The sequence below is a fragment of the Monodelphis domestica genome, chromosome 1 (assembly GCF_027887165.1).
Source record: "Monodelphis domestica isolate mMonDom1 chromosome 1, mMonDom1.pri, whole genome shotgun sequence".
NCBI lineage: Eukaryota > Metazoa > Chordata > Mammalia > Didelphimorphia > Didelphidae > Monodelphis > Monodelphis domestica.
In genome coordinates this window covers 101,027,056-101,054,398 of record NC_077227.1, presented here as the reverse complement: position 1 = coordinate 101,054,398, position 27,343 = coordinate 101,027,056, and the positions used below count along the sequence as shown (strand labels likewise).

Sequence of the window (27,343 nt, the reverse complement as noted above, 5' to 3'; positions counted from 1 at the left end):
TCTGAAGAGCTATCAAGTAGGAGTAGATGTAAAGAAGGAGTCAAGATGCCATTAAATTATAGTATGCAGATGTTTTCTTTTTAATAGTATAATATATACAGTGGAACTTTTGATGACTTCTTTAAAAACTTCATTTATACAGAATCATATCTACAAAATTAACATTTTAATGAAATCAAAGTGTCTATTATGCACATATCCAGGAATATAAACAAATTTCACTTCAGACAGATGGACACACAGAAATTTTTTAAAAAACTTTCCATTCTGGAATAAAAATACATCTTTACTATACAACTATACCATCATTTAATCATTTTGTTCAAAAATCTTAATATTTGGAGACATTTTCAATTAATTATCTCTTTTGAAATTCTGGTTAATAGTGCCACCAACTGGCAATAAAGATTCTAAAAAGAGCAATGTTCTTAAGTGTCAAAAGGATTTTGTTTTTAAGGTTATTGGGGGGGGGGAACCCACAAGTCACTAGAGCCAATATGCACAAGAACAGGAAAGCACAATGAACGAAAAGATGGCCTATAAAAGATTTTCACCAGGGTGCCATGAAGTATTTAAAGTATTAACATAGTCTAAAGGTTTTTTTTGAAATCTAGTTTTAAATTCACATGTAAAACTTTGTAGGAAAGAATGAATTTAAACATACTGCAAAAGGAATTTTTTTTTTGGCTTAAGAAACTGACATGATATTTCAACATAATTAGATGCGTTTGTCAGCAATACCAGTTGGCATTAGTAATCTAAAAACATTACTAGAAAGCCAATGCCATATGTTATAAGAGTTTTCTTAAAAGAAAAAATAAATAAGTATCAAAGTCTGGTTAATGCTGAAAAATCTGTGGAACCACAGTAATCTCTTTCAGTAAGACAAAGCATTCCTTTAAAAAAAAAAAAGAATTTACTCAAAGCAACATTGGGCCATCGAACTATACATATGCCTAAAATTTCCCTAACATTTGCCTAACCTGTTATAAAGGGCCATGTTATCTATAACAGGTGTCCTTAGAACTGATTTTCTGAAAATATAAAACTAAATTGGTATCTTTGGTTATTCTCTATCAATCCCTTAGCTTGATCACCTCAATAGAACTGAATTATACAGTAATTACCCTTGAAATGACTTCTAAAAATTGGATATCCTAAATCTGTTTCCATGAATTGAATTCCATTCATCAATGACCCCGCCCATGGTTAAAAATCATTACATATTTAAATAATATTTGTGCATATGTAATCCGATAACAAATCTATGAATATAAATGCACACACTAAAAAATTCCAAACTGCACAAGATTATATAATTAGGAAAAAAAAATATTCCTCACATGTGTGCAGCAGAGAAAACAGGGCATATGAGAAAAAGACATTGCTTAATTTAAAAAGTAATTCAAAAACTACCCTTCTTTTTATACCCTCATGCTAAATCTTCCATTTATAATTCTTAAAAACAAAACAAAACTGGCTGAAGGGTTAAGAGTTGAATTACTATGAGAAAATTGTCAGTAATTTTTAATACTTATATTTACTTTTTAAGATGTGATAACTTATACATATGCTATTCCCCACTATCCAGAGAACCTAAAATACTGATACCTAGCTGAAGATACCAATAATGTATTGAGTCTTTAATGAGTATGATTTTCTTTTTAAGAGCATACATGTTATTTTTCCAGGTCTCTGAACTACCTTTCCCTCATTTTTTCCCATATAGTTTAAATAACAAGAGTCTACACAAATACTATTGCATTTGCTTACACAATGAACTAGGTATAAATCTACTGTGTTCTCTATACAGCTAGTTATCTATCTGGAGAATCTGGATTTTTGTATGCCCTCATTTTTCTCAGTCCTGATCCAGATATATAAGGCTGAAGTGTATATCGTTTAAAAAAAAAAAGTAAAATATTTTCTTCAAAGGATGTCTACAATGTCTTGTACTTATATTAGAAATAAGAACATGATCAACACACTTTCTAATGGCTTTATTCCAAAAACTAACTTCCTAGTAAAGATTTATTCAAATGGACATGGGCAAACATAAATACTAGAATAATTTATTTCCATCTGAGAAATATAGAAATTTTAAAAGTTTATCTAAATAGTACATAATGGATACATAATTATCTTGGCCTCCTGGGTATATGATTCATAGATGGAAAAAAACTAAAATTGTAACTCATAGATACATTTATATGACAAATCAAGCATGGTTTGATTATACAGGAGCAAAAATCTGGCTATAGTAAGCAGTCACTAGGAGTGTCAATGAAGGCCTAAAATAATGGGGAGAAAAAGACAGGTATGATTGCACTTACCCTATACAGTTATTCATTTTTTACTTTCATAAATTATACATATGAAAAATAAGACACATTATGGCATATCAATACTAATTCTCAGCTAACATAAACAATCTTCACTGAATTTAATTTTATGAATTTCTGAATAGGAGTTGGGTACGAGATGTATATGAATTAAATGTACAGAAAATATAAGCTGCACCACAGAAATTAAGCATTTAAATATTAGCCTTATTTAGCACATTTCTTTTTTTTAACATTGTCAAATTAATAAGTAGAATTTTAAAACAAATAAAAGGGATGTACCATGATGGATCCTCCTGTAGAGTTCAGTTTTCTTTAAAAAAAAAAAAACACTTTCAAGAGCAATAACCAGAGCCTACAGGGATCCATTTCCCTTTAAAATTTTTTGAAATTAAACAAAAACTAATCACTTTGACAGTAATAACCACCAAATATTAGCCAAGGCATTGTATTCACAACAACAATCTGAATGTAATGAAATTTATGTACATGAATGAATGTGAAAATTCTAAGGGATGAGGGCAAATTTAAGTAGCATCTTGACAAGAGAAAATATTCAAGAAACACTAAACATTAAATGCCTATTATATGCAAAGCACTGACTAGGCAATGGAAGAAAAACAGATAAAAAATGGTCCCTGTCCTAATGGAATTTATGTAAGAATTACTATTGATAACCCTCAGAAAAATGAAGTACATATTTTAAATAAATATAGTAAAATCTCTCAATAGGTATATGCATTTGGCTCTAAAAATCCTTTGGTTACACATAGGTGATTGTGTGTTTTAAATAAAAATATAATAATTTTTGAGAAATGATGCTATAATTTACAGTATAAAATGGACCTACCAAGGCAAAGGAAAAGGATACAAATAAAATGTCTTGACAAAACATATGAATGCTGTTTTTCCTTGTGACTTGGATTCCAAACACTATTACATTTTTTCTTCTTATAGGAATATACATATATCATGGCTTCTAAAACAGAGCCTATTGTTCTGACTAGAACAAATTTTAAAATTTGAATTTAAATCAATGAAAACTTTTTAAAGACATACTATGGGGAATCAGTTTTATGGAAATGAATTCTAGGAAATCATTTAGCTATCAATCAAAAAATATTTGTGAAAATGAGAAGCATTTAAATACAACGAACCATGCATAGGTACTAAAAAAAAAGGTATCTAGTTGTAGGAAAAGCTTAATGTCCAAACCAAACACTGAGAAAAACAAATATTTGAACTTCTCTCTGGATACTACACACATTGTCACTATTAGCTAACTTTTCTACTCCACTTCAAATATCAATTTAAAAATTAAGTCACAAAACCAAATACAATCTACCACATATGGCAAAATGTAATGAAAATTCCAAAGTTAATGTATTATAGTTATTTGTGTTCAGCTTATTTTAGAGTAAGAAAGTGCATATTAATGAATGGTTTTTAACGCCTGTCTTTTCATGCATATTTTAAAAAGGCTGAATCACCTTTTATGTATAAGGCATGTTAATGGGAAGAGAGATGGAAAAATAGTGTTTGAAAGCCCTTATAGTATTTTTCAGCATCTGATATGACTATTAGCAAATTAAACAATCTTTTAAAAAATTCATCATTAATAGAATGTTATATTCCACAGTGCAAGCAATTAAAATCTTGAAGCTTATGCTACTTACAGTACACGCAGCAATTCATTCAAATGGTCAGAGAATAGCTTTCTGGAAGGATGGGTCATATCAAAAAGTTCAATTTTGACAAATTTGTATTGAACAGGCAAAAACATACTTTCACTGATTGACACAAAAATCATAAGAAAAACTTCAAAACGCCACCGATGTCTGTAGCACCTGTTCCTTCTGCAGCTTTTGTCTGTTTACTGTGCAAGAATTTTCTGTTATGTTTGCTTCGTCCTCTGTTCTAGCTCATGCTGGTGTTTAATAAGACGTTCTATTTCTGTTCCTAGTGTTTGTAGATTTTCCTTTTATTTTTAATTTATTAAAATGGAAGAAAAAAAAACAAGAAATATTAACTCATACAAATAAAAGGATTCACATTCAAATTTTTTTTTCTCTAAAAAGCTTATTAACAAAAGCATACTTATTTCTCTCTGAACCCTAAGCATGATTTTGTTTTAAGAACTAGGGAAATATTCTGTGCTTAGGCTTGCTGCCTTTTAGCAGTGAGTTATAACATGAATACCATGGCCCTTCTTGCTCTTTAAAGGGACCAACTTGCTGGGAATTCAAGAAAAGGATAAAATCACCTGCTGCAAAAAAAAAAAGATGGAAAGAATTTTTTTAATGAAGCTGAATACTAGATAAGTATAATGACTAATCTTGGCCCCAGAGAAGAGTTGAAGAAAATACGATTCTTCCCTTCTTGCAAAGAATAAAAAAGCTACTTGAACCTGCTTTACAACTGCATGAGACACAAGTAAGCATGATAAGAGGGCATCTGAGGAATGAAGGGGACAGAGGAGACAATGCTGCAGAAATAGTTGAAGGAAATGGGGATTTTTATCCTGGAGAAGACTTTCAGACTGTCTTCACATATTAAAAGACTGTTATTGGAAGAGTCTAGACTTGTTCTACTTGGCCCCAGAGACAAAATAGAGAACAATGTGTGGAAGTTGCTGAGAGGCAGATTTATGCAGATGTAAGAAAAATTCCTATCACTTAGAACTGTCCAAAAGTAGAATGGACTAACTACGCTGGGGACAGAAACGATAATGGGGCTTCCATCACTGGGGACCAAATAGTGGATGACTACTTGTGAGAAATGTAAATATGTTCAACTAAATGTAGACTAGGTGGCCCCTCATATTCCTTCCAAGTCTAAGATACTATGAATACTCAACTGAATATTTAAGTGCCAACTGTGTACTAGGCACTGTGCTAAGCACCAGGAATACAAAAAGAGGCAAAAGACAGTATCCACTCTCAAGAAGCTTGCAAACTAATAGAAATTCTATGACTCAATGATTTCCATTCTGTCACCAAGTCTTATTCCTTCAAAATATCGCTGGGCTTTGAAAATATCTCTGACAAAGAATAAATACTCTCATTGCTACTCTTAAAAAAAATTATAAATATGTATATATATATATATTTTTTTTTTCTGTGATTAGTGAAGGCCTGTCAGTTTTAAACAAATGAACAGCAATTTGGCCAAGAATGCTGTGGTAATTTAAAATGCACAAGAGATTAGTTACTGGTTTTTAAAAACTCATTCAGTGTCCAAGCTCTAGAAGATCATCTGCTGCTGTAATTAAGTCAAATAACAGCAGCAATAACTCAAAACAAAATCTGTAGCATATAATGTTTTGCTATAATCATTAACATTAATTAGTATTTAGTAAGTAATAGTTGACCAAGCTGAAGATTAGAATCTAACCACAATAAAACAAAATTAATAAATCAAAAGTAATTAAACTTCCAAAAAAGTAGAAAATTTTGCCTATACTCTCTTTTATAATAGCTAAACTGATTTCTTCTTCTCTATATCACCGTATAATGTTATTTTTCACCTTGTTAAAATAAAGTGTTTTTCAAAAATTTGAAAGCATGAGGGAGAAAAATACACCTTAAAATGAATGTTTACCCTCTGATATAAAAGGCTGGATTACATTACACAAGTAATCTACCAGTAGGTAGGTTTTTGGGGCAGCACATTTTATAAGGTTTACTGGATGAAAAATTTATGAAAAAATAAATACCTTCAAAGTAATATTTTTTAGTAATGTATCCTCCAAAACAGCTTGCAATTTTCGATTGATCTCCAAAGAGAGTTCTAATGTCAGCCCGCTGTCAGCTGGATGGGAAGTATATAAAGATGCCATGATGCCTCCTCGTCTACTCAAATGGACCTTGTTAAAATCAGATGCTTCTGATGACAGTGTGCCTGCTTCTTCTCGTAAGATATAACTCTGAATTATTCTGAGAGGAAAAAAGTTATTACAGATGCATCCTTGACAGTTTAAAAACGTATGGAATTATAGTCAATCTTCATGTAGCACTCTAAGATTTGCAAGCACTTTTCATGACAACCCTGGAAAGTAGGTATTATTATTATTTCTACTTTTATAGATAAGGAAACTGAGGCTAAAAGATTAATTGACTTGCACACGGTCACACAGCTAAGTATATGAAGCAGGATTCACACCTACATCTTCATTCTAAGTCCAACACTGTGCCACCTACTAGCTGTGTCAAAAATGAAAATCTTTTAGATTCTTAACTGAAATTATAGGCTTATATATATTATTTCCTTTTATACATTCTATAATCCAAAAAAACTGGTCCTCTTGATGTTCCACAACATTCTATCATGTCTTTGCCCAGTCACTTTATATTAACGAAATGCCCTCTTTGCTAACCTCAGCCTCTTAAAATACCTAATTTCACTGTAAGTTCAGCTCAAATGCTGCCTCCTATATGAGACCTTTCCTTATCCTCCCAGATGTTAATGCCTCTTTCCAAAAAACACTTCATATTTGTTTTGCAAATGAAGAGATCTTTGCCAATAGAATATAAGCTCTCTGAGGACAGAGATTCTTTTTTTTTCTTTGCATCCCCAGAGCTGAGTACAGCATTTCACATGTAGTCAGCACTCCACAAGGGCTTGTATAAGTGTATCAGAACACTAAGTAAGATTCTATATTTAGTGGCAGTTTAACACAGTGGAAAGAACATCTAAATAGTAGTTGAGTATTTCAACCCTGGTTCCACCCTTTACTTAGCCTACCTATTTCCTCATCTATAGAATAAGGAGGATATGCTATTCCAAACACTGCTTTGAGGAAAGAATGAGACAACTTAGAATATTTCGATTTTCTTCAATTGTTTTGTCCAAAATGCTTTTAGTAATTCCTGTTACCCAGTTAGCTAAATATCTTCATTTATACTGTAAATCATTAACATAACATTCTATGATAATGCTAATCCCTAAGAGAATGGCAAAGTTCTAATTTTCCTGACTTTTATATCTAAAACTATACTTCATTCTATTTCATTCAAAATGAGTATAAATGCATAACCTAAATTGTATGACTAACTTACTAAAGTTACTATTTGTGAAGGAAATTTTTATTATTCTGGCTCTGACTTAGCATGAAAACATCTGTTTACCATAATATAACATGTATGGTAAAGGAACAAGCTAGGTTGTTCTAGAAATTGTTTATAAATCTAAAGCTAATATTATTTGTATTTTAAAATGAAGTAGGACCTAAAAGTTGGAGCACAAAGCTGTAGATAATGACTTAATTTTATTAAATTTCATGTGCAAAATATCACTTCTTGCCATATTATTTTAAAGAATATAAAACCATAAGACATACTTGGTTTTTTTCCTAATTTCTTCTACCAATTGCTTTATATGATCTTCCATAAATTCAATCTTTTCATTTTTCCGGGCATGAGCTTTCTGCAGCCTTACTATCCTCTCAATCAGCATAGTCTTGTCCACTTCTGGAAAGTTATCCACAGTCACAGAAGAGCCCATGTTTTCTGGTGATCGATCTTCTGTACTGCTTCGAGCATTCAGGGACCCTGAGGCAAAAAAGAAGCTAAGAAATTATTCTTGTTTAACAACATCTTTTATGCCATTATTTCTTATCTCCATTTCATTTAAAAATTTTCATTTAATATAACTTAATCTTTCTAGAAGAATTTTAGTAGGTAATGCCTAAACATGGTCAGTCCTTTAGTTCAAGAATCAGAGAAAAATCAAAAATATTGAAAAACCTTTTAAGATGACACTGTGGGAATGGGAATACAGAAACAATTAAAGACTCAAAGGAAAAAATTTCTAATTTATAAAAAAGATGAAACACTTTCTAGTAATTATTAATTTAATTAAACAGAGATTTACTAAACATCTACTATGTGCAACTATGCTAAAGGGAGGGATCAAAAGACAAAATTATTAACTGGGCCATGATGGCAAATCTTTTAGAGACTTTAGAAACCAAGGGTCCAAACTATAACCCTCACTTCGCATATGAGCCACCACTTTACCCCAGACAGGGGAGGGAGAAAGTGCTCCCATTGGGCTGCTGGACAGAAGGGCAGGTGACGAGATAAATGTCCTTAGGCATGCATAGAGAAGGGGAGGGGAGTAGTGTCCTCCAGCAAGCTTCGGCATGCATGATATAGGTTCATCAATACAGAACTAGGAGAATCAAGAAAGACTCCTTCTAGAAAATGGAATCTAAGCTATGCTCTGAAGGAAGTATGAAATTCTAAAAGGCAGAAGTGAAGAATGTGTGCATTCCAGACACAAAAGAAAACTTATCTAAAGGCATAGAAGAAAGAGATGCAATGTCAAGAGGAAAGAACTTAGAGCAAGATAAATAGGGTGAGTTAATCTATAAAACATAAGTAGAGAGTAGAACAGATTAAAAACTAGATTTAGACAACATGTTGTTTACTAGCAACACATATGAAGCTGCGAGACACATGAATTAAAAATAAAGGCCTGAAACAAAATACATTATGCTTTAGATGAACTTAAAAAAAAAAAGCAAGGGTAGCAATATCATGATCTTTGACAAAGGAAAAGTAAAAATGGACCTAATTAAAGAGATAAGCAGGGAAAACATATCTTGCTAAAAGGTGCCTCAAATGATATAGCATCCAAATTCCTAAAAGGAAAAGTTAAATTAATTAAGGAGGAAGTAAGATTATAAAACTATCCTAATTGGAGACCTCAACTTTCCCCTCTTGGAACTAGATAAATCTAACCAAAAATATGAAAAAGAACGAAGGAAATGAACAGAATTTTAGACATGATAAATCTCTGGAAAAATTTTATGAGCACAGAAAAAAACTATACATTTTTCTCATCTGTACATGATACTTTCAAAAAACTGATCATGTTCTAGGGCATAAAAACTTCAAAACCAAATATATTTAAGTAAAAATAGTAATACATTCTTTTTCAGAATGTAATAAAAATCACGTTTAATAAATGGACATGAAAACATAGATTAAAAATTAATTAGGAAAAAATTGGAAATTAAATAAACTAATTCTAAATGGGTAGAAAATAAAAAACATAAACCTAACATACAAACAAATAGATAATAATTTGATTTGACAATGACAATGAGACAGCATAACAAAAATTATGTGGTGAAGACAAAACAGTATCTAGGTAAAATTTTATCTCTAAACACTGACATCAATAAAAATAGAGAAAGAGCAAATCAATGAATTGGGTATGCAACTAAAAAAACTAGAAAAGAAATTGAACAAGTCATCAATTAAATCCACAGGAAAAAAATTCTCAGGATCAGATGGGTTCACAAGTGAATTCTACCAAATAATTCCAACATTATATATATATATATATATATACACACACCATTTGGAAACAAAAGGCAAAGGAGGAGTGCTGCTAAGTTTCTTTTAGATGACAGTCCAGAAGGATTTATGATGAAAAATGCTATCCCACTTCTAGTTAAAGAACAGAGTTTTAATGCAGATAAAAAGATATTTTTTACTTTTTTAATATTTCTTGTTTTTTTTTTCTTTTTTGGTCTGTTTTCTTTTGCAACATGGCTAATATGGGAAAGTTTTGCATGACTGCACATGTATATAACCTATATCAAATTGTTTGTGTTTTTAGGAAGGGTTGTGAGGAGGAAAAGAATTTGGAATTCAAAAAAAATTTTTAAATGAATGTTAAAAAATGGTTTTACATGTGATTGAGAATAAAAAATGAGAGGGAAATAAAAAAGAACAGCTAGAAAGCCTATTTAGCACAATGGAGAGAGTGCTAAACTTGGGAGTCAAGAAAACTTGAGTCTTTAAATCCAACCTCAGACATAGCTGTGACCCTGGACAAGGTATTTAACCTAGATGCCTCACTTTCCTAAATTGCAAAATGAAGATAATAGTAGCACCTACCTCTCAAGGTTATGAAGGGAAAAGAAGATATGCAGGAAAAAGTCTTAAAAACTTTAAAGTGATATATAAATGCTAGTAAACTAGCAAACTGAACAGAGTATATGAAAAAGTATAAAGTAGAACTAGAAATTTAGTTGGAAGCTATAGTATCGAAGACTAAATGCTAAGTTGAGGAGTCTGTATATTATTCTTAAGTAAGTTCAAACCTACCTTTGAGAAATTTCAACTCAGCAGCTTTATGTGAAATGACTGAAAATGACTGAAAACAGAACAAGAGGAGCATATTTCAATAGTCCAGGTGAGAAAGCTGAAATAGGATGGTGGCTATGTGAATAGAGACAGGAAATGGATGCAAGAGATGTAGTGGAGGTAGAATGGACAAGATTTGGCAACTGGTTAGATATGGCAGGTATGGGAGAGGGAAGAACCAAGGGTAACTGAAGTTTTGAACCTGGTATCTGGAATGTTATTTATGCTATCAACAGAAATGGGACAATTAGATAAGGAATGACTTTAGGAGAAAATGAGTTGCAATTTGAACATGTGAGTTGGGGAACATGAGTGAGTATGAGACCCTCCAGGTACAGAAAGATATCCCACCTGAAACTGATGACTCTATATAGTTTAGGGAATCAGTTGTTTAAATAAACCAATGGGAGCTGATGAGATCTAAAGAGAGTAAAGAGAAGAAAAAAGGGTCTAGTATAGAAACGTGGAGGACTGTCACATTAGTGGGTAAAGGGAGGATGATAATACAACAGTCTAAGAAAGTGCTATCAGGAAACTCAAAAGAGATCAATGTCACAAAAACCAAGGAAATGGGGTCTAAGGAGAAGATACCAAAATCTACAAGAAATGAATGAAGTAAAAAAAAAAAAAAGCATTTCTAATGTACTAAGTTCATGCCATGTCTAAATGCTTAGAGAAACCATCTAACTGTGCCAGCCAGGGAGGGCTACTTTGGTCAAGAAGTCATAGGGATGGTGAAGAGTAGCTGAGCAATACTTCCTTTTCAGGATGGGTGAAATTATATTTCTCAGGGCTGGAAGTGGAAAGAGAATGGGTACATTCAAGCACAACAGCATGGGATGGGATGGGAAGGGCCAAGAAGCAGCATATGTAAGGTTAGTAACAGGCATATTACACCTGGTGAACTCTCAACCACTCAAAAGCACTAGACTGGAGTTGCAAAAGCACAGCATGAATGATCACCTTAATGCAAATATTAATCATATGGAAATAGGTCTTGATCAATGACACAAGTAAAACCCAGTGGATTTGCTCATTGGCTATGGGAGGGGAGTGGGAGGAGGAGAGGGAAAGAACATTAATTATGTAACTATGGGAAAATATTCTAAATTAATTATTTAAATAAAATTTTGCAAATCAAAAAGAAACACAGCATGAAGATAGCCAGTGATGTAGAAAAGGAAGAGGGTTGAAAAAAAGGCCACAAGATTGAGAAGTTAAGAAATCACTGGTAACCTTAGAGAATAATTTCCATGACATAGAGGACTCAGATTATGAGACTAAAAAATGAATGGGATATGAGGAAATGGAAGCAACAAGGCTGTGAAATAGAAAAGACAGAGAATGACAGAGCTTGACAAAATAACAGGGCCAATTTAAGGATTTTTAAGGATGAAGAGAGACCTGAGCATGCTATAGGGAAAGGGAAGGAGCCAGTAAATAAGAAATGATAATTGTAAGAATTGTCACATTTGCTAAAAAAAAATATAAAAACATGATGCACTGACAAATTCATAATAAATACTTATTGTTAATTATTATAAGCTGTCTTCATAGCTTTAATTCATTTAAAATTTTCTTTTAAACTACAACTAATATCTATCCTAAGAGAAGCCAATTAAAAGGCAAGAGAAAAAGTTTGACATTTAACCAATCATGTGGTTCCATGGGTATAGGATTAGGGATTTTGACTTTAAATGATCATTCTACTGCAAATATTAATAATATGGAAATAGGTTTTGAACAATGATATATGTATAAATGGAATTGCTGGTCAGTGGGGGGGGGGGGGAGAACATGAATCATGTAGCCATGGAAAAATATCCTACATAAATAAAAAAATTTTTTAATAAAAAAGGTTAAGAAATACATCATTTGTTAATTAATGATTCTATTATAGTTCTCTTGTGCTAAGTACTAGGAAAAAAACTATATAAATATATATAAAATAATTCCTACATACAAAGAAAGAAGATGAGAAAATCAGTGGTTAGAATGAAAGGGGAAGATGAGAAAAGAGGAAAAGGCAGGAAATCTCTGAGTAATCTTAAAATCCAGATAGTAATCAGAACTCAAGAAATACTATGGCAAGCACTGAATATTGTACTGAAGCACTGTATTGAAGCTGGCTAGAGAAGGGAAATTTAGGTAGCCAGGTAAGATATTAGTGTGATAGTTCAGATGACAATGTCTAATTTGTGCTGTAAACCAACAAAAACTGGTCACAGGTACAATGTAAAGAAAGATAAGAGTTGGAAGATTCCTCCAAATTCATGCCAGTAACATTAGGGAGATCAATAAACTGTCATTTATTCATACAATAAAGTTTATGGTCATGGAGGAAAATATAGAAATTTAGTGAAAAACCCAATGAGTTTTAGTCACATTTGTAGTAAATAAATTGCAAACTAAGTAGCTGTATTTCAGGAAATAAGGTATACACATTAAAACAGACCTAAGACTAAGCCCTGAACAGAAGGAAGAAGGGAACTAGACAACAACATATTAATAAAGTGATTTTTTTAAAAACTATGGAGGTTAGGGGGCAGCTGGGTAGCTCAGTGGATTGAGAACCAGGCCTAGAGACGGGAGGTCCTAGGTTCAAATCCAGCCTCAGCCACTTCCTAGCTGTGTGACCCTGGGCAAGTCACTTGACCCCCATTGCCTAGCCCTTACCACTCTTCTGCCTTGGAGCCAATACACAGTATTGACTCCAAGACAGAAGGTAAGGGTTAAAAAAAACAAAAAACTATGGAGGTTAAAAGAAGAAAGATAATGAAGACAAATTTTTTTCCTTGTATCTTACACTGGAAAACTATCCTGAAAATTAAAACACAAAAAAATTATCTACTATCTATATATGGCAAGTGATAAGTCAAACTAGAATTTATATCAATGTTTTATCTTCCCCTTTTTATCAAGGGGACTTTAAAAGCTTACTAAACAGGTTTAGATTGCAGAGAGAAAAAGAGGGCCCCGGTATTAATATTGTAAATGTAGGCAATTAAAGAACATTTAGCAGAATACTTTTATGAATAATTATAAATTGTACTAACTACCAAAAATCATTTCAAAGTGAACCAACAAAAGCACAAATTCTCTAATTTAATATAAATTATTTCTCTTTATAATCAAGAAATGACAATTGGGATTTTAAAAAAAATTTACCTGATGAACTAGAACGACTTCCCATGCTACTGACTTCTTTATCATAGTTACCATTCTCAATCTGATCCAATTTTCTTCGTGCTACAGGGAGAAAGAAGAACATTATCTGTAATAAATTTAAGCATTATTGTAACTATTAGTCCCACCACCTCAAATCTGAGCAATTTAATTGTTAACCACACTCAACCAATAATTCTAGAGTGCCAACAATGAGAAAATAATTGATACTGAATAGGTAATTAAGATAAAAGTAACCACTCACTTATAAATGAAATTGCATGTCTCAAATGTATTATATAGAAAAATATTTACATAATAGATAAATTGAGATTCTATCTATATACTGAACAGATTTTAATATTTAAGATACAAAATTCATTTAATTAACAGGATTTCCTTTTCAAAATTCTCTTCAAAATTTTTTGATAGTTTAATATATCCATATTTTATTGGCATAAGCACCCCTTTCTCTTTATGTAGATTTTATGATCCATTCATACTTTCTCATCCTGTGCATTTCTATGTCTTGCAGAAATTATCCATAAAGGACCTATCTATCCTACATGCTAGAAGCACTCCAATAAAATAAAAGCTCTATGAGGGCAGAGACTATTTTTCATTTTGTCTTGATAAACTCGGCACCTCGATATAGTTCACTACAGTTAATAAATGCCTTTGGATTGGATTGCCTCCCCTTTGGATCTTAATATTCTCTTGTTATCAATACAACACTTGTTACCACCCCTTGCTTTTGCTGAGGGGCTATCCCATTCCCTCTTTTTCTCATATATAACTCTCATATATTTCTCATTCTCTACACTCAAAAATTGCCACCTTCATCACTTTATGCCCACATTTTTTGCAATAATTTTAGTAAATATCTGTGCCTACAGTATTTGGCCTATCCAATTCTTCATCTCTACAACTGACCAAGTGATATTCCTAAAGCATAGATCTTGCTGTGGGTCATTACTCTGCTCAAAATACTCCAGTATGATCCCTATCTAACCACTAGTATTAAATGCAAACTTTTATGTTTGACATTTAAAGCTCTTCACAATCTGGCTACAGAACATACCTTTTTAATCCTATTACAAATTATTCTTCACACGATCTATATTCCATCCAAACTTGACACTTGCAGATCTGTCTCTGCAACTTTGTACAGTCTGTCCCCCAAATTCTTTTCTTTATTCTCTTACAATCTCAAACTTCCTTCAAAGTTCAACTTCAGTCACCTACTATCCCTCTTTGGGAAGAATAATTTTCTAATACCAGTCAAGACTAGTTCTCCAAATCTTCCAAATTACTTTGTATATTATTTTTATGTTTACTTATTTCCTCTGATAGAATTCAAGTCCCCTAAGGGCAGAAACTTTCCTTTTTGTATATGTATGTAGTCACAATGCCTAGCACAGTGAAAGACTGGCACACAGTGTTCATTTAATACATGCTTGCTGATCAGCTGACTGATTTCCATTGCATTCTGGGTGTCTATGTTGATTCTTCTGGGATTATGATATGAACACTGGCTACAAATCATAGAAGGTTTTTGTGGCAAGCAGACTGGGATTAAATGTACAATATGATTTCTAAAACATGATCTAATCCATGCTTCTCTTATTCAGTACTAGATCCAGAATACTGCCATCTGCTGTTCCTGTCTAAAATGTAAGTACTGATAGACTAACTCAACAGGCTGTTTATCTAGGAATGCATAATAACCTGAGCAATAGGCATTCTTCGTATAATTGGTTCCTCTCGTGTGATCTTGTTAGGCTAATTTCTCTTGAATGTCCAAAGATGGATTTTACTGAGGTGGCTCTGTAGTGCTTGACACACTATGCTTATGTGTCTAACTTCAGGCCCAGCATTCTCCATTGTGCCACCTAGCTGCCCAAGTAGGTATTTAATAAATGTTTATTAACTGGCCATGCTTTGCCTAAAGATAATTAAAAGAGGGATGATGTTATCATGGTGGTTACACCTATCAAGAAAATTTTGTAGGATATCTCAACATGTAAGTGCAAAGCATCTTGGTAGAAGAAAACTTTTAGGTCTCATTTTTCTATACTTTGTTGGGGCAAAAACTTTTGTAATCAGCAAAATATTCTCACAAAAATTTTAGAGGATAAAGACCAATCAATAGTCAATATTTGCTGATAGACTACCTTTTCAATCAACTCTTTTTTGTTAAAAGTGCATTATTTTATCTTGCTTAGTCTTTTAAAAGTTTCTCTTTTCTGAAATGCCTTGGAAATTTGAGAACTGTGTTATTACCAGAACTTAGATTGGAAGGTCCAAGTACTCTTCTTAATTTAAATGTGCCATTTTCCCTTCCTAACATGACATGTAGGTACAAAGACATCAGGAATTCAAGCTTGGTGGACCCTGCCAATCATGAGAACAGAGCTATATAAATGGTGATGCATCTATACCATTTTACAAATTTGTTGTTGTCCTTTCAGTTTTATCAATAAATACTCTCTGACTAATATTGCTTAGTTGAATACTTCATCAAACCCTCCATAAAACTCATTTTCCTCTTCCTCTGTTTTTAGGTGTTTTTCACAAGGTGATTATTATTCATATTCTTCTATTACCTTTGTAATGTTTTTAAAAATGAGCTTTTACATTAAGCTGACAGCTTCTTTGCCCATTGGCAACTATAGACCCTTTCTATGCCCTCTAAAATTTCTGTGAAAATGGTTTTTGACTCAGTTCTGTATGGGGAAAATTGAGACCTTGAAATTTCCCTGTAGTAAAGTGCTTTTTGCATATACACACTGAAATTCTACAAATTTTCCTTTTGATACACTATATTAGAATGGAGAAAGGAAGGTCATAGCAGTAAAGATGGTTTCCTAACTTTCCCTTTTGTATGTGAAAACTGCTATCAGATATGTGTTTATAATGTTTTACCAGTTTTCCTTTGCTGGGATTTGGGGAAATGACTGGTAGGAAGGTAAAATATTCTCTGTTCCTTGCACGCCCAGAGCTACACTTTGAAATCATGGAGCACTGAAAGTACTATTACTGGTTAAGGGGTTAAAGGAGGAAAGAAGGAAAAGGAGAAAGAGACCGATACCCACACAAGTATCATGGAACTGTTACTATTGACAAAAAGTTGCCCTCATGGCCTAGGCTGGGCTCTGAGAAACTTTACCAGAAACTTTTCCTAGTAGCCTATTCCTCTGTGCATGAGTTCAAAGCAGCTACATGTCAAAACAAGGAACAAAGGAATCAACTGAATTTCTAATTTAGTTCTTAATTCTCCTGAGTATCTTTAGAACCTGAAATAGATTAAAAGTATAATAAAAGGTGAATATTATTAGAGCGTTTCCAACTTTTATCAACATTCTCCCCTATGGCAATATTCACAGTTAAAACACCAAGTATCAAGGTAACAGTGACTTGAAAAATTTAAAAATTCACTATTTCTTGAGATTCCTCTATATCTTGATCACCTGCAACAGTACTATTACATAAGCTACACCTTCATAGAGGTTTTACTAGTTTCTTCTTGGGCACTGCAAAAAAAATGATCAGATGTCCATTGAGATGAAGTATTTTCTAATGTGCTTGGATGGACTAAGACCACTTTGGTTAACCCTAGAATTTCTTAATGTCTTTTGGATTCATTTACACGTTGATATGGTTCAGTTCCTCCAGTAATAATAAACACTGTTTGGACAGGGATTCTAGATTATAAGTACCAACATTTAATGTGCTTAATTTAATCATATTTAATTTAACTCTAAAAATAAACATCCTCTGCTTACTTTTCCACCACCATGCAACAGAAATAGTAGAAGAGGGAACATAGGAGTGAGTCATTTTGCATAAATCAGTTTTAAACATTCCCATGGCTCCATAATTCATGAAATACTTGGCCAACCTGATGATGAATCCTTCTATATTTAGAGAGTCCTCAGGTATGGAGTAACGGTTTGCTATCAGGACTGCACAAAAAGTCTTTCCAACTTCATGGAACTGTCCACTGGCATGGACTAAAAGAATACATGATCATTTTGATTCTCTTACCTAGCAATTCCTTATATATAAAATGATTAGACAATAATGATGAAGGTCCTTTCCACCTCTTGTAATATTGAAAATATTATGCCAAATGTAATATTTAGAAGTTCATTTGGAAATATAGTATTAGTTTTAAAAAAGAACATTGTTGTGGTCGTCGTTTATAAAATAATTAACCCTTAAGTCATGAGGATGATAGAAGTTTTTAACAATTTAACTTTATAATATAAATATAGTCTAAGAAAGAAATAAGGAGGGAAGGAAATAGAAAAATATTTCCTACACTGCCACCCTAATCTTACCAGCCCACAAGAGTGTCTTCTGCCCCAGCCACCAATGCCAAACTTCCCCCCCAGCCAAAGACCTCCAGAGAAGCACCTGATCTCCTCTACGGTCTCATTTTTTTTATAATTGTCCTTTCTCCACATCACTTCCTTTCCTTGCATGCTGGTCTATCACATCTCAGGAACCAAAGTCTCTGTTTGGAACATTCCAGCCACGCTAATGGACTGGTTCAGATGAGCAGAAAGTTCACAACCCTGGGAGGAAGGGGTTACCTTTACACAATCTAAAATCCTGAGATTCTACTAATAAGCACTTATGAGACATGCCCAACATGGGATAATTCTTGAAGTACAACGAAAGGTTAGTGAATCAATTCAGTAGCACCAAATTGAAGAGATATTATCAAATTATTAGTGAATATAGCTTTGTAGAGAGGAATCCTGGCACATTAGATACAAGGTGACCTTGGAATCAAAAAAACCTGAGTTCAGAGTCCTACTTTTGACACATACTAGATGCTACTCTGGGAATTCTACTTAACTTCTCAGGATTCAGGCAACATTCCCAAGATTCCAAGTAGCAGAAAAAGGTATTATTATGCAGTGATAGAAGAGGTTCCTCATAAGCCACTCTACACCAAGTCAAGCTCCCATATGTGAATCTTAAAAACTACTCAGACTGTACTTTAGAAGATTTGATCTAGCTAATTCCTTATTATAACAATGGAGATACTTGGTCTAATAAGAATCAAGAATGTCTTGGGAACTTTACATTACTCCACCCTAATTAGACATACTTTGGGGAAGATAAAATTGTAAACTCCTGATTGAACATTCCTCATTCCTTATAGTGAAGCTAGGACTTTAAGCTAAGTCTATTTTTAGATCTAATACAAAAAGGTGTTAAGTACCTATAAAGGTTAAATTAATCACAAAAAGGTCAAGTAACTCACAAAAGGTAAGCTTAACAAAGAAGTGTGAAATACCTCAAAAGATATACTCTAACCAGAGAAGGTGAGAACTAAAGAGTAGTGAGAACTAAGAATGGGCAGTCTTGGAAAAAAAGCATCTACTGTGATTGGTAGACATTAAAATTTAGGGGAGGTGATATAAGAGAAAATTTCTTTAAAAGGAGGGGTTAAAAAGTCAGTTGAAGCAATTCAATTTCAAGTGGAATTGGGTTCTGAACTCAGTTCAGGAGAGGACTAGAACCCAGCTTGGAGACAATCTCATGGTGAGTGATAAGACTGACTCCCTTACCCTTAGGCTCAGGGAGGCCACTGTGGCTAAGGCCTTTAACTACTTTCTGACAGCCTGAGCCAGAGCAGTTTAAATTAATTCTCTCTCTCTCTCTCTTTTCATTAATTCCTTCTCTCTATATTAATTAAAATCTCCATAATTCCTAGCTGACTTGGGCATTTTATAATTTGGGAATCATCCCTGGCGACCAATTATTTAGATTTAAGTCAAAACGCTAAAATTATCCTTACACATACTACCGAAAATAATCTTACAATAGAATGTTTTAGAACTTTCTAAGAAAGTTGATTTTCATAAAACCTTCACAAATAAAATATACAAAAAGAAATTTAAATGGAAGAAGTTCAACCTTGCTGAAGTTGTTTGGTGAGATCTTTGAGATTTGAAGCATGTTTACGTCTTTGGGTAACTAGTTCATCTTTTAGTTCTTCTACTTGTGTATTTAATGCTTTTAATTCTTTTTGTCTAGAAGACAGTTCTGCTTGCAAAGCATGGCTTTCATTCTTTCGAAGTTCTTCTTCTTTTAACAACCTACTTTCCTGAATATAAGTAAAGGTAAAATAAAATATATCAGTCATAATATATGCCTCTATTATTACTGGCTTATAATATAACTTCTATTACTAATGGTTTTTCACTATTAAAAACTGCCAATTTCTTGAGAATTGGGGGATTTTTCTTCTACTGTACTTCATTTTTTACCATGTCTAAGATCATGGCGTGAACGAAAATAACTTCAAAAATTTCAAATTTTTAAGAAACAATTCATAAAATACTCAAGTGCTATGAAATATTCAGATTTTTTTAGCAATTAGGGAGTTACTAACCAGATTTAAACAATATACAGCATAATTATCTACACAGGACTGAGATAAATCTAAGTTTCTTTTTTTATTAAACCTGGCAATTCCCTCCTGCAGTATGGTTTTTAAGGAAGTCACAAAGGCCGAATTAAGTTACTAAAAAATAAATTTCATAATAGATCAAAAAGAATAACAAGTATATGGTTTCATTGGATATTGGAACGTTAATGCTGACTTATCAATCACATTTCTGTTCTCCATTATCTTGGTTTAAAAATTAACTTCATATTTACACTTACCAAATCAGTATTAGTCTGCCTCATGTGTTCACAATGACTCTGTAACTGACTTTCACTACAGGAGAGTTTATCAAATTGTGACTGTAAAGCATTAGATTCAGATTGAAGCTGGGCATTCTTACTAGTTAATTTTTCTGTAAATAGCAACAACTCAGATTCTCTTTTTCTACTGCCTTCAATGTCTTTTTGTAGGTCATTAATCAAAGAATTCAGACTTCCCACTTCTTCAGATAAGTTTTCAATTTCTTGTTTCCCTCTAAAAAAAAATGCCATAATGAAAAAATGCACAAAGACTGCTGAAAGACCCTAAATTATTGATTTAAAAATTCTTAGCCAACATAGAGTTCTATTCAAAGCCAAGTACTAAATCAATTAGTTTTTCAGATATTCTAAAAGAACAGATTATTTACTTTTATCAGGGTTTAAAAGACAAGGAATAGATAAAGGTAATATAAAATCATGTTGTCAAAAAAATAACTACTATAGTTATTACCTAAGAATATTATTTTCATCTTTGTTTCAGTGCTAAAATCTCAAGTCAGAAATATTTGAGTTCAAATCTGGCTTCAAACACTAAGTGTATGACTCTGAGCAAGTCGTTTAATCTCTGTCCATCTGTAAAATGAGGATGATAATAATAGCATCTACCTCCTGGGGAGGGGGGGGAGATGAGAACCAAATGACATAATACACGTAAAGCATTTTGCAAACTTTAAAATGCTATATAAATGCTAGCTATTACAATTATGATAAGAAAACTACTCAAAAAAATTTTAAATACTTTCCTAAAATTGTTCAAAGAACGCAAGAATTTTAAAAATCATTCTGAGTAATGGTACTTCACAATCAGAAAAAAAGCTTATCTAAATAAAGGGATAGAGATGGAAACCACTAATAAACCTAAAAGTGTTACAAATTAAAATTTACAGGATGCTCATTTTAAGTAGAAATATATTGCTTCTGGGGGCAGTTAGGTAGCTAAGTAGATTGAGAGCCAGGGCTAGAAACGGGAGATCCTAGGTTCAAATCTGGCAGACACTTCCCAGCTATGTGACCCTGGGCAATTCTCTTAACCTCCATTGCTTAGCCCTTACCACTCTTCTGCCTTGGAGCCAATACACAGTATTGACTCCAAGATGGAAAGTAAGAGTTTAAAAAAAAATAGAAATATATTGCTTCTGAAAATATTCATTTCACCTAATTCATTTTTAGACAATAATTAATTTTAAAATATCCTCCAACCAGGAAAAAAAATCAAATGATAAATACAAATAAAAGTTTCTTATGTGATTGATACCTTTGAAGTTCGTCTTGTAACTGCTCTACGATTTTAACTCTATCCAACAAATTTTGAATTTCAGCTTTTTGGCGGTTAATAATCTCTTTATATTTGGATAATTCATCTTCTGTTCTTAACCGTTCATCTTCTAGACACTTCACCTGCCAAATAAGCATGTTATGTAATATTACTGAGTTTCTTACAAAATATTCATTGTAGTGGCTATATGTTAATAGTCTATAAATACTTAAGGCAGCACAGTATTGTTGTGAAAAAGAAGACAAAAGGTGTAAAGAGAACAGGATTCTAGTCCCAATTCTATTACTAAATACTACCTATATGATTTGGGGCAAATATAATACTTGCTTACTGAAAGGAAACAATGTATATGAAAACATTTTGTTAAATAGATTCAAGATAGAATTATTGTGAAAGGGTAAGTTAACTTTGAAAAATATCATAGCATTAACAATCTATTTCAAAAATAAATAGGATGCATATTATTTATATTTGCTAGATGATTAGAAACTAAAATGGCATTAGAATATCCAGGGGAATTGATAATTTGTTGTTTGGTTTTCTTTTTACTAAAACTAATAAGGGCATAAAAGTTGATTGGCTATCAAAAGTATTTCTAGATCGAAAATCTAAAGCTGAATCAATAATATTTCATATTGTCCTAAATGGGTTTTGAAATGAGTATAATATTCTAAAGCACACTAATGGCAAACACTTTAAACACAGAACCAGATTGTATTTCATTTTTTAAGAATTGGTATTCTGCCATATGATTATGTCTCACCAACCTCCAATCTTTCCTCCAACCTATTTCTTAAATAATCAAACAAAATTCCTGGTCAAAATTTTAAATGTTACTTTATTTTCTCCTTGGCCCAATGATAACTAATGTAATTAATTACCTTTATCCTTAGTGTGCGTAGTTCATCCATACCTTCCTTAAATGTCCTCTTCAAATCTTCTAATTCTTTTATTTTGGCATGATGCATCTTGTAAAATTTTAAAAAGGAGACCACAATATAATGTTATCCATCACGAATCAACTAACTTGCCCCAAACATTTTGCCTGCTCTTTGCAGAGGGCAGAAACCATTTTTGCAAAGGAAGCTGTTCTGACTTTCTGTATTTGTTATATGGTAGAAGGTATGTACAGAACATAAGTATTCACCTCTAGCTGATCAGATTTTTCCTGCATTTGTTTTTCTAGTTCTCCTTTTGTGACTTTGAGTTTTGCATCTAGTTCATTTGATTTAATTTCTTCTGACTCCTAGTGGAAAAGAAGGAAAAGAAAAAAAAATTAATTTTTAAGTTTCACATTTTAAAAAGTATAAAAAGTTTTGCCATTATATTTTATCATCTGTTAAATCCTTTGCAATTATTTTTTTTCTTTAATACAACTATAAGAAAATTTAACTAAAATAAAATGTTGGCTATTCTACAAGATATCAGTAAGTGGAATTTTTACAGAATTTAAAATTTATATACACCTTATAGACATCCCATTGAATCTTTATAGTAACTCTATGAAGTAGATGCTATTACCCCCATTTTACCAATGAGTAAACTGAGGCTGAGAGGCAAAATGACTTGCCCAGGGTTACATAGCAACTAAGGAGTTAGAAGTAAAATTGAAAACTCAGATATTTGCTTCCAAGTCCATTGCTTTTCCCACTCTACCATGCTGCTTCTATGTGGAAATATTTAGATCAGCACTGAAACATCTGTATGAAATTTTTAGATTTATAATAAAATTGTTTTAAAGAATTACGTACATCCTTCACTCTAATTTTTTTCTCTAACATCTTCTAGTGTTCATAGCTGGTTAAAAGTTTTCTTTCTCTAAGAATCTTCTGAAGTGTGACTTTATATCCTAGGTATATTAATGTAAAGAACAGCCTATTTTATTAAAAAGCACCTGCAGAAATACATATAAAATATAAGCATAGAAAGCTTTAAAAAAAGGGAATATTGTTGATTTTCTTCATTTGCCTATTCAAAAAATGATGCTTACTTGATATGTTTTTATCATTTCTTGACAATTTTTCCTTATTTGATCGGCCTCTTCTTTGGCCTGAGTTAATTTTATTGTTGTTTCTTTGAGTTTATCTTTGGTTTCCTGAAATGGAAAAAAGACAAAATAAATAAAAATAATGCTCACAAGGTTAATTTTAAAAGCACTAAATGAAAAGGTGGGAGGCCTACATTTTAGCCATTCCAGGTTCTATCATATTCTATTAATTTTGTGTCCTTGGTAAAGTCAATTGGCTAATTTGTGTCTCTATCTCTGGGTTGGGATAAGATGATCTTTAAATCCCATCCAGTTCCAGTATTAATTTATTCTAATGTTTAATTTCACCAAGATCTCAATTAAAATTAGTATGAGTATTTATACAATCATAATTTGTAAATTCAACCATTCATTTAAGAACTGTGTCCTTAACTCTGACCTTTTGAAATGTGATGGCTAAGTGTAATCTAAACTAAAATAGTAAAGTTCATAAATGAAACACTGAATTTTTACTTCAAAATGTACACCAAAAACCACTTTTTAATAACTGCCATCAGAAAACTGTTGCCAAGATTTACATGGTCAAAATTCAATAACTCTTTTGATTCTGAAAAGTCTAGAAAACGGATTAGTATCTAAAGCACTTGGAATCAAACTATAATTTTGAAATTTTGCATAAAATAATTCTAAAAAGAAACTTAACCTATTAATCCAATTGCTTTAAACCACTTTCTTTTCACTGACCAACAACATTACAGATCTTTATCAGGATCTGCAATCTGACTGATAATTTAGTCTTAATGTCTGACAGTTTTATAATAAACAATGCAAATTTGCTGAAGTCATGCTATTTTTTAAAATGTGACTAAACATCTTTAATATTAAGGATAAAGAAAATATTTAACATTTAAGATAATTTTTAATTAGAAATCATATTCAATGGAATGTAATATCTGGCCAATTTGATACCAAAAAATCTCTAAATAAATAGCTTTCATTATACACAAATAGCTATGTAGAAAGTCCAATAGGCCATTAATATCAAGTTTTTTGTATCATTACTCATTATTGTATAAGGGCAAAACATGCTAAGATTTTTATTCCACCACATTACTATACTAACCTTGTGTGAATCCATTTCAGTTTTTAATTTGTTTTGTGCCCATTTTACTTTGATGATGTGAGAGTTGATATCTTCCTTCATTTTGTCAATTTCTCTGCTCATTCTAGTGGCATCACTTTCCTAAAATATAATGTTGTTAGTTCATGTTTATACTTTTCTATTTAAAGTGATCAACTAATTACTATATATTTTGCATACATATAAAAATCAACCATGGGAATGTTACTAGAGTAACATCTCTGAATCAGTTGCTTTAACTCGGGAATTCTTAACCTTTTTATTGTCATGGATCTCTTGGGCAGTCTTATAAAAGCTTATACAACCCTTCACTAAATATGTTTTGAAAAGCATAAAATACAGAGGATAACTGTATTATAGCATAGTTATCAAAAATTATTTTTTGAACCTCAGGTTAGGAAACTCTACTCTAACTTGTCAGTAAATATCAAGGTAGATTAAAATCTTTCAATAACCATTAATGAATTTAGTGATCAAGATGAATCAGAAATAAGAGAGTAGTATTATTTAAGTCCATTGTTTAAGAGGAAAAGTTATTAAAATAAAATTGAATGAAAAAGCAGGGTGATGGTAACCATTAGAGAAATTTTCAGTCTACTATAAATTCCTTTATTAATTATTTTAGGATTACAAACTCCCTTAGGCTTTTCATAAGGCTTAATAATTTTTGCTGCCTAATCAAGACCTTAATATCTCCTACAAATCTGTCTAAATGTTCTTCAAATATTAAAATGAAATCCTACTTCTACTTTGACACCCCATGAAGAAGTTGCCCCTAGGTTCTGGAAAGTTGTCAGGGGATTGTTATATCTAGCTAGTCTTAAAAAGCTGAAAAAGGTTTTAAGTATAGGCTACTTACTTAGCAAGTTTTGTTCTCTGATGACCATGATAGCTAAGTTAAAAAAGACTTCTCAATAGAAGTTGACTACAATGAAACAAATGATTTTGGTGATAGTGATTCATAAAACTACCTGCAATCCTGGTTGAGAGTACAATCTCAAATTTTTCAAGTATAGAAAATCATAAAAACAACTTTAAGACCAATCCACAAGAGGGCAGAAAAATGTCCAAATTGGAAAACTAGAATGACAATTGACATTTAATCTTCCATTTATGTTGAATGTATATGCCACATCTTTCAATTTCTTTTCAATTAGAAAAAATTAAAATGACAAATGAATTTTGATAAAATTTCTGAGAATTAGTTGATTTTCTTAACAAAAACATATTTGGTTAAATATAATAATTACTGCAGGAATAGTAATGCTCTTCTTAGAAGTCCTTGCTGTGAAAAAGCATTGCTATAAAATAAGGCCTTATTTTGGTATATCAGTAATGAAATCCTTTTCTAAAGCATCCAAGGAGTCATAAACATGACAAACCGAGTGAGATTTATATTGAGATTGTGGTCTAATTACATTTCAAATTATTGAAGTCTCATATGAATGACCGTTAATATATAAATATGGGAATATTTATATATAAAGGATCAAATTTGAAAAACCTTAAAATATAAATGAAAATTTATAGGATAGTATTTATAGGGGGGAAGGCCCTAAAAAATACTCTCCAGCTAAAATTTATCAATATTTCAAGCTACTTATCAAAATTACTAGGGGTAAGATTAGACTGCTAGCTTAATAAAGATCAAATGGGTAGATAGACTAATAGAAAACATACATGTAAGTTTTTTTTAAACTTCTTGTTAAGTGTCGATCATATCACAATTATATAAGTGCTGAAAAAAGCAAAGTTCTTTCTTGTCTAATGCACAAAAACACATTTTACCTTTGTTTCATAAAGCTGGTGTAGTCTTCCTTTTTCTTGAGAAAGTTGTTTAACTTTGTTAACATGTTTCTCAATTTCTTTATTTGCATCTCTGAGTTTTCTCTCAAGTCCCTCCTTTTCCTTCCTAAGATCTAAAGATTCCTTTTCACCTCGGACATACTTCATCACCATTGTTTCTTTTTCTTGGCGAGCTTCTTCACATTTCTTGTTTGCCTTTATTTTAATATTATTTTGAATTAAAAAGTAGTTTCACATTAGACATTTTCACTTATCTTTTATTTTCTAACATACTGTATGAAATCTAGGATAATTATTTTTAAGGGACAATTATTTTGAATTAAACTAGAATTTTTACTTAACTACAAAAAATTCTCAAAAACTAAATACCATATCTTGCTATCTTTTTCTACTACTTTATCAAATTTTTTTTGTTTTTTGATGTCATTATTCCCAAGATTCCTAAACATGAAGTTACTTATATAAAAAGATATTTAATTGACATTTTAAATGGAAAAATATACATTATAATACATACTTTCTCCCTTTGCCATTCTTAGTACCTTTACCTAAAAAAAGCTTGGCAATCTATTATTTTTTTAATTTTTATCAATCTTTTGTTTTTACATTTCTGAATTAATCCCCCTCCCAAACCCAGAGAACTAAGAAACAAAAGAATTTTAAAAGAGAAAAAATTGTAGTCCAGCAAAAGTGCCATCATCAGCTCAGTCTAAAAATATATGCAATATTCCCCTTGTC

General features: G+C 31.9%; 1 protein-coding gene and 1 long non-coding RNA gene across 2 annotated transcripts in view; one reads left to right on the top strand and one right to left on the bottom strand.

Moving 5' to 3' along the window:
* Positions 1–16,903, top strand: part of LOC103093869 (uncharacterized) — a 35,739-nt gene extending 18,836 nt beyond the window's left edge. Inside the window, exons 3-4 of the long non-coding RNA XR_008913170.1 lie at positions 15,298–15,340; positions 16,026–16,903. This is a non-coding gene — a long non-coding RNA (uncharacterized LOC103093869). The remainder of the gene's footprint in view (positions 1–15,297; positions 15,341–16,025) is intronic.
* Positions 57–27,343, bottom strand: part of CCDC186 (coiled-coil domain containing 186) — a 66,554-nt gene continuing 39,267 nt past the window's right edge. The window contains exons 5-16 of the mRNA XM_007478974.3: positions 26,588–26,800; positions 24,782–24,901; positions 23,662–23,766; positions 22,819–22,917; positions 22,553–22,639; positions 21,651–21,793; positions 20,354–20,609; positions 19,601–19,790; positions 13,670–13,750; positions 7,681–7,891; positions 6,058–6,277; positions 57–4,320 (exon numbers count right to left, since the gene is read on the bottom strand). Of these exons, the coding sequence (XP_007479036.1) occupies positions 4,237–4,320; positions 6,058–6,277; positions 7,681–7,891; positions 13,670–13,750; positions 19,601–19,790; positions 20,354–20,609; positions 21,651–21,793; positions 22,553–22,639; positions 22,819–22,917; positions 23,662–23,766; positions 24,782–24,901; positions 26,588–26,800 (1,809 nt within the window). The 3' untranslated portion in view covers positions 57–4,236. The remainder of the gene's footprint in view (positions 4,321–6,057; positions 6,278–7,680; positions 7,892–13,669; positions 13,751–19,600; positions 19,791–20,353; positions 20,610–21,650; positions 21,794–22,552; positions 22,640–22,818; positions 22,918–23,661; positions 23,767–24,781; positions 24,902–26,587; positions 26,801–27,343) is intronic.